We start from the raw sequence: 10560 nt of genomic DNA on the forward strand, positions 1-10560 counted from the left end.
TTTACCATCTGCTCAGTACCTACACCATAATCTACATCCATTCTAATTGGTTCTTCTAACCTAACCGCAGGCTGAGGTTCGCTAGTACTACCATATTCATAATCAGTTTCTCCATGATGATACCAAATTTTGTAACTTCGTGTAAACCCATTCAAATATAGATGAGTCCAAACATCCCACTCTTTAATAATCTTTCTATTTTTACAATTAGAGCAAGGACATCTTAACATACCCGTTTCTGCTTCCGGTTGTCGTTGAACTAACCCCATGAATTCGGTTATACCTCGTTGGTATACTTCCGTAAGCAATCTCGTGTTCGGATCCAAATGAGGTCGATCGATCCAAGAACGATAATAATTTGAAGAAGACATGTTTTTTTCAATCAAATTCGTGTGTAAATATTGTATGTGAGAGGATGAAGAAATGGAGTGAATGAAGAGGTTGGGGGTGCGGGTATTTATAGATGAAATGCTGCCGACAATACCGAAGAAATTCCTACGGAATCCCGACGGCAACGGCTCTTTCCTCGGAATTTTCTCGGAATTTTAAAAATCTCCCAACGGCTCTCTAACGGCTATAATATATCTTCGGATATTTGTCGGTGTTTTCCGAGGAATATGATTTCCTCGGTATTTCATCGGTATATTCCGAGGAAATTCTGAGGAAACCCAAATTTTGGGTTTCCTCGAAATTTCCTCGGAAATTTGTCGGAATATTCCGAGGTTCTCATTTTCATCAGTATATTCCGAGGAAATTCGTCGGAATATTCCGAGGATCTCATTTTCTGTCAGAATGTCCGTCAGAATTACACTGTTTTCTTGTAGTGTGTGTCTCTTAGAAACTTTTTAGTAAATACACGCTTTTTAAAATAAAAGATAAATTAAAAGAGGTCTTTATGTATTTTTGAGTCATAATGGATATTAAAGTTCGATAATGAGCCTCTTTTACAATTTTGAATTCTAATCAGTCGACTAAATTTGAAAATTCATATTATTTACTTCATTTTTCTTTTTTTCCAAACTAATATTACTTACTTCAATTCATTTTTATTCTTTTACAATTGTATGTACTCCAAAACCAGTATAATTTTAATAAAATATAACTTACAACTTCGATAATAAGACAATTACTATTTTTTTACCATAATAATATTATCGTTACCCGGACATTTCAGTAAACTTTTTTTGATTAAAAACTTCAGTAAATTTCCAATTACAAACTGGTTTTCTTTGCATTAATCTGTATATAAAACATTACTTTTGCTAATCTATACCATTATAATATGTGATTTTTTCAGATTAAAATTTATAATTTCATGTACTCCATTACTTTGCGCAGGGCGCGAGTATAGTTTTTAATTAACCTACCTAAGATCTCTGTTGAACTCTTCGTTATCGAGTACTTCTCTTCTGTTTTTGGGAAAATGATCAAACGAGACCGTGTGCAAGGTGCAAACAAACAGCATAATGGCATATAGGTTTCGCATGAAGCATAAACAACACAAAACTGAAATTCGTAGCAATAAGAAAAATTATACACTTACCGATATTTTGAGATAGGATTGCAAAAAGAAGCAAGAAAATTTGTCAAGAACATAATAAGTTGGAGCATGTGCAAACTGAGAGAAATCTTGGACGATTTTACTTTTTGGTGTTTAGTGTAACATGTCATGGCAACAGTTCAAAAAAATAATACATGCATAATAAACAAACATATTATAAAGGGAAAGTTTGTGAAATGACCAAGTTGTCAATAAACACTAAAACCTTTTTACATAATTAAATCTATGACATTTTGGGCAGATTCTTTCGGTGTTACCTTTTGCGCTAACAAATTGCCGGTGAAAGAAGAGATAGAGATGACGTCGATGGTGAAGCACATATAGACAGGATATAAGTGGGACTGTTGATATCCAAATCAGTAACATAATTAATACCAATTTTTGATAAATTTTAGACTTTTTTCTCCTACCGCTTCTTCTACAAACAACGGATTCAGGTTTTACCTCGCTGAAATATAAAAATAGATTGTTGGAATAAGTGTAGTGGTTCATTGGCTATAAATGTTTTGGTCTAGTAATGTTTATGGAGGCGTCTTTTACGAGGAAGCTGAAATGCTGACACAATTCACAGAAAAGGAAGATGAGGAACAATAAAAACACTATTGATGATGTTGTTTTCCATGTACAAGACAATAGCAGAGACCTTTTATAAATAAAAAAAACGGGTCCATTATATTTACACACACAAATTTATTAAGGTGAGCATTAGATGAAAAATAATATGAAACAGATAATGAATTGATAAACAAATAGTACAAAAAGTTAATAATTTAGAACATTATTATCATAGAATGATGTTATTTCATTTCAATAAATAAATATTGCAAAACCTAAAATCTACACTAAGTATTTGATAGTGATCGAAGTTTGATCTAGGGAAGACAAATGATGTAGGCAACGATATGTTTAAAACACAACGATGTTAAACAGTTTTCAGTAGGTAAAAATGAACTTTATTGATGAATAAGATTGAATACAATGAGTTGAACTAGGTCGAGTGATATAAACGAGAACCGTAAAGAAAAGAGTCTAAGATCGGGAGGAAACAAGTTCGATGTTAGTGTGTAGTTCTCTCTAGGGTTTTCAACGTGTCATTCTTCATGTCTCTCCTCCTTTCTTTATAGTAAGTCGACTTCGTGATCTCCGTAACTGCTCCGCGATCTCCGGGGCCTTGACTCCTTCGCTTTCGAGCTCGATTGCTTGCTATAGGCTTCGGTTCCTTAAGGCCCATAACTTTGATCGCAACCCATTAACGTTTCTACGGAAATTGGATCCAGCGAATATGTAATGAACTTTGTCTAACATACAAAGGGAACAAAGACTATATTACAAGGGAGCACACAAATCTGGTCCGAAAAGTATAAGAATATTAATGTTTAACTTTCTTTCATTTTATAATTTTAATGTTTATAAACATGAAACAATTATTAGTTTATAAGAAAATTACAAACTATAGTATATACTAATGAACACCGCGAAAAAGAGAAGTATTAAATTTCAAAAACACAACATATTGTTCCATTTAAGGGAAATGGTATAGAGAAAGATGACATATATCTTAAATAGTACTATATATTAATTTTACACAAATAGCTACATTAATTAACATATTCTATACTATAAATTTGTTTTACTGGATATAATATAATCAGTGAGTTATCGTTCACATCTCTTATTTTTACCTCACATGGCGACACACATTCATTGGCCCACTGTCGTTAATCCTCACCACCATATCTACTGAGAAGCCTCTATTAGATTCTGATCGTCAATTCCATAGTGGTCATCACTCGAAATTGTGTTCGTAAATGGTAAATCATATTATCTTTGAACAGAACAACACTTCTTACCTCGACGTCGTTGTCAGGTTTCTTCTCCTATATATTGTACCATTGATGTCAATTTGCGTCTCCTTCCTTTGGGAGTCTGCAATTTTATGGTTCGTTTTGCCTTCTTTGTCTTCCTCGTATTTTTTTGATGTTGATTCTTCACTCCCTTGTTCTTTAAACTAAAACATACGCTTTTCTCACTCTCAGCTTCAATCCTCTCTAAGATTTAAGAAGAAATTGATTGCCCTTTACTATTGATTGTTATACTATGTGAATCAGGGCAATCCACGTTTTATTCGGCCATGTCGGTTTTTCTTAAGGAACAATCGCCATTATATATATATATAAACCTGGTGTATCTTATCTATTTGGATAAATTCGATCAATGTTAAATTATTAATTTTTTGATTGGTATACCGTCCAATTTCCTATTATTTAAAAGTTGAAAAGAATATGTACATATTGATTGGATATAAAATTACATAAAATGGCGTCAAACTTGAGTTAAGAAAAGAGCTATACATTATTTTATTAAAATAAAAACTAACAATTTCCCATTTTACATAAGAATGGAAGAGAAACAGAGACACTCAACCAGCACACAAGACAGGTGCCGAACAAAGCTTTTTTTTTTTTTTGAACATTTGTGCTGAATAAAGCTTATCCTCAACCCTCAAGAATCACTCACATTCTTTTTTTTTTCCTCTTCTATAGCTAAACCGTAAGAATATCTTACTATATGTGTGTGATATAATTTATAAGATTTTTTTTTAAAAAAAAAAACAAATCTATAGCAGAATCTTCTTAAATTGGAGGAGCATCTTGAGGAGTGAAAACCCTGTGGTGGCAAGTAGGGTTACAAGGGTAAGGACAATCTATCTTCTGAAACAATTTTCTATCATAAACCCAATCTCCAACAGCTTTTGCTATTGTCTGCTCCCATAAACAAAATTAAGAGGAAAATTGAGCAGACAACACAAATGTATACTGATCTTTTTTAATATGACCTTTTGTTTCACAAGAATTTGGACAAGAGTTTACCGTTCGGTTTAGAATTGGAGAATCTTGCCAGAACCAAGAAGTTTGTGTCTCGGTTTGGCAGTGAGTGTAGCATGAGTCTATAAACATCCCTCTTGATGCAGATCTTCCTAAACCTATCACTGCGCTCAAGAACTCTAACCTGAAATCTAAAGAACATACAACCCGGTTTATGCAAATGATGTTAAGAAAAGACCAACAGCAAATCATATTCTTGAATGGCTTTTGGTTGTGAGGCTAACCTTGCATAACTTTGAGCTGGCTTCGTTGGCAATTCTTGATGTCAAGCTGACAACTCTGCCACTTTCCATCAGGATCAGCAGCACGAGGAGCCAAAATGTTCTTAATCTGAGAAAGAAATGTGATATTTAAAGATCCGTTTTTAAGAGAAATAGTGTAAAGAGATAACGTACCTGCCAAGAGTCGTAGGCAGCATTAAGAACGAAAACAGGAGTTCTAATCTGGCGAGCTACGTATTGTGGAAAGAAACACTGCAATTTTTCAAAAATGATTATACGAGTAAAGCTGAAGAAAAACCAAAAGGGATACATGAATGCTAATTCACCATTGCAGGGGTCAATCTTGACGTGCATGACCTCGGTAAATTCTTTGCTGATCCCTGCAAAAGCATTTCACTTATTAACTTCCAATAACAAGAATGAGAAACTCTATCTACTGTCACTAGAGAGGAAGAAGCAAATAAAACAACGCTTACATGTAGTGTAACCACATCGTTGAAGTATGATTTAATGTATTGAGCTCCTGAAACATCTCTTCTGAAAAACATACCGACGAAAATGTCTTTTTTGTTAGACCGTATAGAAGTATATTATATACAGCTAAACCGTATAATTTAAAAATGTTCACAATGGAGCAAATGTCTTACGTGTTGAGAAAGAAACCGGCATCTGAAAGACATTTTACATTGGTACCCATTGGTAATAGAGCTCGGAAACTGTCACAATGCATCAGTGAAGCTAACCCACCAGCAGAACACCCAGACAAAACAGCCTGCCATAGTTTCATCAATGCTTTTAGACCACTTTTAATGATCTAAATTTGCAAGAGTTTAGTTTAATGGAGGAAAAAAATAAGCTAACATTCTCGGCGTTTCTCATGCCTTTAGCTAGCAGCTCCCGCATAACGGCTAGCCAAACTCGAGCACCTCTGAAGTGAAGATTAGTAGCCTGATCAAATCACCGTTAAAATCATTGATAACACTAAAATATAACTCATTTTTTCTTTTTAATACTCACAGGGTTCACTGTTTTCACATCTCCTGTGAATGATGAACCATCACAATATCTAACTTTCACTCTGTTCCAATTGTAAAAATCTGCCATTTCCAAGAAAAACCACACAAAAAAACCTATAAGGAAACCAAACTTATGTTTGATCAACAGTCAGTAAAAATGGTAGTTGCATCCATACCAGGATTACGTTGTTCCTTGTTGCTAAGAATAGCTGAGAAAGCAAGATTCTCCACCATTTTCTTCGATGAACCTAATTTAGTATGCATCCGACTAATGCAGTTTGTTACATTATGACACCATCCTCCTCCCTAGAATCGAGCACTTCCGAAAACAATCAGTTGACTTTCACAAAATTCGGCGTAGAGTTTGTGAATTTTAAGAATTCATTGTTATTGGTTCATGGATTTCAAAAATCTTAGTAAAATTCATTATTATTGGTTTAAAAATTTTCAAAATCCATTCAAATCTATTGTTATTCAAAAAGTTTAGTTATTATTGATTCTCTAATTCTAACTAAATCTAGTGTTATTGGGAGATGAATTCTATTTATTTTTACTCATAAGACTCAACTTTCAAAATATCATATGTATCCATGTGATTTTCAAAATCCTTGTGATAAATATACTAGAAAACAAAATAATTATTCTTACCAAATATCTATTGCACCTTAAATCGAAATTATATGTTCAAAACTATAATTCATTACATTTATATACTTTTACATTTTAGTAATTTTAAAATATTTTAAAAAAAAAAAATAGTTTCAAAAAACATTTTCGAATTTCAAAAAGAAAAATTGAAAAAAATATTTTTTTATAAAATAGAAATACTATAAAAATGTTCGAATTTGAAAAAAAAAATATAAAAACAACTTTTTATTTTTTTATTTTTTATACATCTATACCGTAAGGGATAAAATAGTCTTTTATATTTTTAATAAACTTCTTTCGGTTATTTTCTTTTTTAAATGCTTTTTGTGACAAAATCTTATAAAATGGCTATTTAAGAAAATTGTTCAATTTTGTATGTATCAGCATTATTTTCTTTTTAATTTGAAAGCAAAAAATAAATAATCATGCTATATGATTTAGAAAATAAATATATTCTATATTTATTTTACAAAAAATGATAGAAAAGATGTAATACAAATTCATGAATTTTTTTATCAATCTAAGAAAAGTTATGATCGAATTTCATAAGTCAATGTATATAAATTTTCACAATCCACATAACTTTTTTAAATCTATTAATTTTCAAAATTCACAAACTAGGTTGATTTCGAAAGTGATTAAATCTTGGCGCACTAGTAAAATGATACAGGCTGGATTATTGTTTTTTTAGGATTAAAATCCAACTTTTAGAAAATAAAGGTAGTTTCCTAAAAGAAAAAATGAATTCGGTTTTAAGGTTGTACAAATACAAGTGCAATTGGTTGTAAATTATTTATTCACACAATCAGTATACAAATACTCCAAAATGGATATTTGCTTCGATTGAGTTTCACTTTCTAGTATTCTTACATTTTTGAGTTTGATTTAGCATTTGTTCACAACATTATTCCATATGAGCAGAACCAGGAATATACAGAACATAAGAGAGGGAGAAAAGCAAAACAAAACCTCAAGCTGTATCAACCAGCTATTGATTCCAGTTCCCGAACCTCTGTCTAAATGATAAGCTGGTGGACTACCATCCAAACATACTGCAATAAAAATCTCAAATAGAAAAAGCATGAATTAATTTTTTTTTTGAAACATTCATTTAGAAAAGGAAAAGCATAAATATAAACTCACCGGCTCCTTTTGCGACGGCGTTTCGAACAAATGTAATATTGACGAGCAATCCTTCTGCTTTCAAGATTGCTAATGAGCATACCACAAGAACCAACCATTGGTTGAAGTTGATCATTCTGGCGAAAGAAAACAAGAAATGAAAAAAAAAAAAAATTCAAGAGTATTTTTTTTTTTTTAAACTCAAAAAAAAAAAAAAAAAAAAAAAAAAAAAGTTCAAGAGTATATAAATAGAAGTAACATGTAAAAAGTGACTAGCTAACAAAAAGTGGCATTATAGTACCGCTAAAAGAAAGAAAAAACAATACGTAGTAGACAAAACTCGTCTGACTGGTGACCATTCGGAAAACAAGAGGAACAAACAGAAAAGGAATATACGGGAAAAAAATAGCAGGAATGAAAAGGAATGGTTGTTCCTTCTCAAATTTAACAAGGAATAATTTTATCGTTTAATTCTCTACAAAAAACAGGAACGAGAGGGAATGAGAAGGAATTATTATTCCTTGCGAATGGTGATTTTTTATAGGAACGTTAGGGAATGCATTATTCCCCATCATTCCCCGGTCACCATTCATACCCATAGTTTAGATCCGAACTATCTATTTACATTATTTCCTATCTAAATAATGTTTTCCAGTTTGTTAAATCTAAAGAAAAAAAAATTCCCCGGAAATTTTTCCGATGATATTTTTCCAGACAAGAAGTGAAGAAGAGAAAAATTCGAAGTCTTTTCTTATACGTAGAAGAAACCAACGAAGAATTAGTTTTGCATACCGGGAAAATAATCAGACTTTCTTGGAAAGAGAGTTTTTGTCACAAACATACTTACTTGGAAACGCGGTTTCTTTCAAAACCCAACTTGCGATTAGTCTAAACCACCAAGTTTCACTTCGTTTACTCGGACGTTGACTCAGTTTCAGCACATTGCCGAAGAAGAGTTTCCAAGCAAATGGCGGAGGAGGAGTTACGGAGTAGTAGAGCTTTGTATAACGCGCGTTTTGGATCCAACGTATAACCTTTTTTGGGTGTGTAGTCAGGTCTGTACCTTTTTGGTTTTAGAACCAAGAGCCGACACTGATTCGTTCCTTTTTGGTTTTAGATAAAAACAGAGTATAATAAAACAAAGAATTGGTGGTGTGTACGAGAAGATCATGTGCTTATATACATAATATGTTTTCAGATTATACCCTGAATTATTACTTCATTACAAACTTAACCTTTGTTTATTTTCTCTTATATACTCACATATATATAGTATCTACTATGTTGGACATTCTGGATCCTATTCGATTTCAGATCGATTATTTTCAGATGTGCTTCATTAAGTATCATAAGCAAATAATTAATTCAGTTCATATCAAATATATTTAATTTGGTTTTATATGGATATTAAACAAGAAGAACTGCTTGAACAGTCTCCGTAACCAGTCCATCATATATGTGGGCCAGTATCTCAGCAGCACAAAAGTTACTATTATTAGAAATCAGACATAAGGTATATTCGATATGAGGTTAAGGTGTAGAAAAATCCTTGGATCCTGACAACAACAGCCAGACCAGCACGGCCCTTGGCCCAGGCTGCATCCGAACATGAGAGTAGTGATCTCATTAACCAGGATATGAAGGAACGGGTTGTTGGGCTACTGGAGAACTATGTTGACCATGCTGATATACCCTACATAACGAGTCAGGCTATAAGCACCACTCATCGCCGGGATACATTATGCTGAAACTATACTAAAAATGGACAATACACAGTTAAATCAGGATATTGGGTAGCTCGAAACTTACTAGAGACTGATGAAGAGAATGAGGTACTGGAACCTAGTATAACAAAGCGTCAAGCCTTTGCTTGGAAGATAAAAGCTCCACAAAAGATTTGTCATCTTATATGGAAACTAGTAACTGGTTATGTGGTAGTGACGAGGAATCTGGTACGGCGTAACATGAGATGTGATAACTACTGTCCACAATATAGAGAGTCAGAAGAATCTGTAACTCATGCAATTTTCGAATGTCCACCACCTTTACAAGCTTGGTCTCTCTCAGCGACACCAACGAGTCAAGATGTCTTCCCCCTTTCGAGCATCTATGCTAATATGGATTATCTCTTCTGGAGAAAGAATAGCATTATTGAACCAAAATTAGACAAGGATCCATATCCCTGGATAATATGGTAACTTTGGAAGGCCATAAATGATAAACTCTTTACGGGAATAGACATGGATCCTTTAGACGTAGTTCGCTATGCGGAGAGTGAGTCTCAAGCCTGGTTTAACGCAAATGAGATAATACCAACAGCTCCACAAGACCTTAATATTAAAAACCTTCAAGTCTTAAGCTTGGAGAATATCTGCATGATAGATGGGTCATGGACATCTACTGCACAGTTTAGTGGAAATGGATGGGTGTGGCTAGATAGCTTGGGGAAGGTTCAATTTATGGGGACACGGAATCATATTCGAAGAGAGTTTGCCTTACATTTAGAGATGGAAGCACTGAGATGGGCGATGGAGAGTATGCTCCAACATTCGACTTGTCAAAGCTTTGGAACAGACTGCAAGGATTTGATTGCAATGATCAACGAGCCGCATGTTTGGCCGAGCTTTGCGACAAAATTGGAGAGGATAGAGACTCTGAAGATATGCTTCCTGGATTTCAAGATTTCTTATATTCCACGAGCGCAGAATCAGATTTCAGATTTCTTAACTAGGACTGCGAGGTCTTTCCATAGAGTATTTTATTTCATTAGTTGTTCTATTCCGGGTTGGTTACTTAGACCACCTCAAATTTGAGTAATAGAATAGTATTTCGATAAAAAAAATGCTTAACTGACAAAAGTTTTGTCAGTTTTGTCTACAGTGACAATGTAAAAAATTGTAGATCAAAATAACATTATGAAAATTTTCATGATTTGTTTGTTTCCATAGGATTTTCAAATTGTGACACACATGTGGTAACTGTGAAAAATATTTTACATTAAACAATAATAGCCTTATAAAGTGCAATTTCTGAATATATTTATAGAATTTAAAAATTTATAGAAAGGAAGAAGTTTCGTTTATATATATATTAGAAAAAATTGTCAA

At 33.1% G+C, this 10560-nt stretch overlaps 1 protein-coding gene across 3 annotated transcripts; it reads right to left on the reverse strand.

Moving 5' to 3' along the window:
• Positions 1-2498: 2498 nt before the first annotated feature.
• Positions 2499-8671, reverse strand: LOC106422171 (pectin acetylesterase 8-like). 3 transcript variants are annotated; one of them, XR_007320886.1, is made up of 15 exons: positions 8301-8671; positions 7475-7590; positions 7301-7383; positions 5860-5989; positions 5685-5764; positions 5529-5615; positions 5315-5439; positions 5144-5204; positions 4994-5047; positions 4842-4919; positions 4671-4776; positions 4432-4577; positions 3412-4228; positions 3244-3322; positions 2499-2859 (listed from the first exon to the last, which is right to left on the reverse strand). XR_007320886.1 is itself a non-coding variant. In XM_022700057.2 (13 exons), the coding sequence occupies exons 2-13, from the start codon at positions 7587-7589 to the stop codon at positions 4064-4066; spliced, it is 1230 nt and encodes a 409-aa protein (XP_022555778.2). In that variant the 5' UTR covers position 7590; positions 8301-8671; the 3' UTR covers positions 2935-4063. The 3 variants fall into 3 exon arrangements, 2 of the variants coding, with proteins under 2 accessions (XP_022555778.2, XP_022555777.1); XM_022700057.2 differs by lacking the exon at positions 2499-2859 and having other exon boundaries at positions 2935-4228; XM_022700056.2 differs by lacking the exons at positions 2499-2859; positions 3244-3322 and having other exon boundaries at positions 4129-4323; positions 8301-8667.
• Between the last annotated feature and the right edge of the window lie 1889 nt (positions 8672-10560).

Source organism: Brassica napus, chromosome C3 (assembly GCF_020379485.1).
Source record: "Brassica napus cultivar Da-Ae chromosome C3, Da-Ae, whole genome shotgun sequence".
In the NCBI taxonomy this organism is placed as follows: Eukaryota; Viridiplantae; Streptophyta; class Magnoliopsida; order Brassicales; family Brassicaceae; genus Brassica; species Brassica napus.

Excerpts from the sequence above, each read along its gene's own strand:
- LOC106422171 (XM_022700057.2), bottom strand. The coding sequence starts at position 7,589 with ATGATCAACTTCAACCAATGGTTGGTTCTTGTGGTATGCTCATTAGCA. Across the intron at positions 4,920-4,993 it reads CAAGATTGACCCCTGCAATG|TGTTTCTTTCCACAATACGT; the intron begins GTGAATTAGCAT and ends GAAAAATTGCAG. Across the intron at positions 4,777-4,841 it reads CTGCCTACGACTCTTGGCAG|ATTAAGAACATTTTGGCTCC; the intron begins GTACGTTATCTC and ends TTTCTTTCTCAG.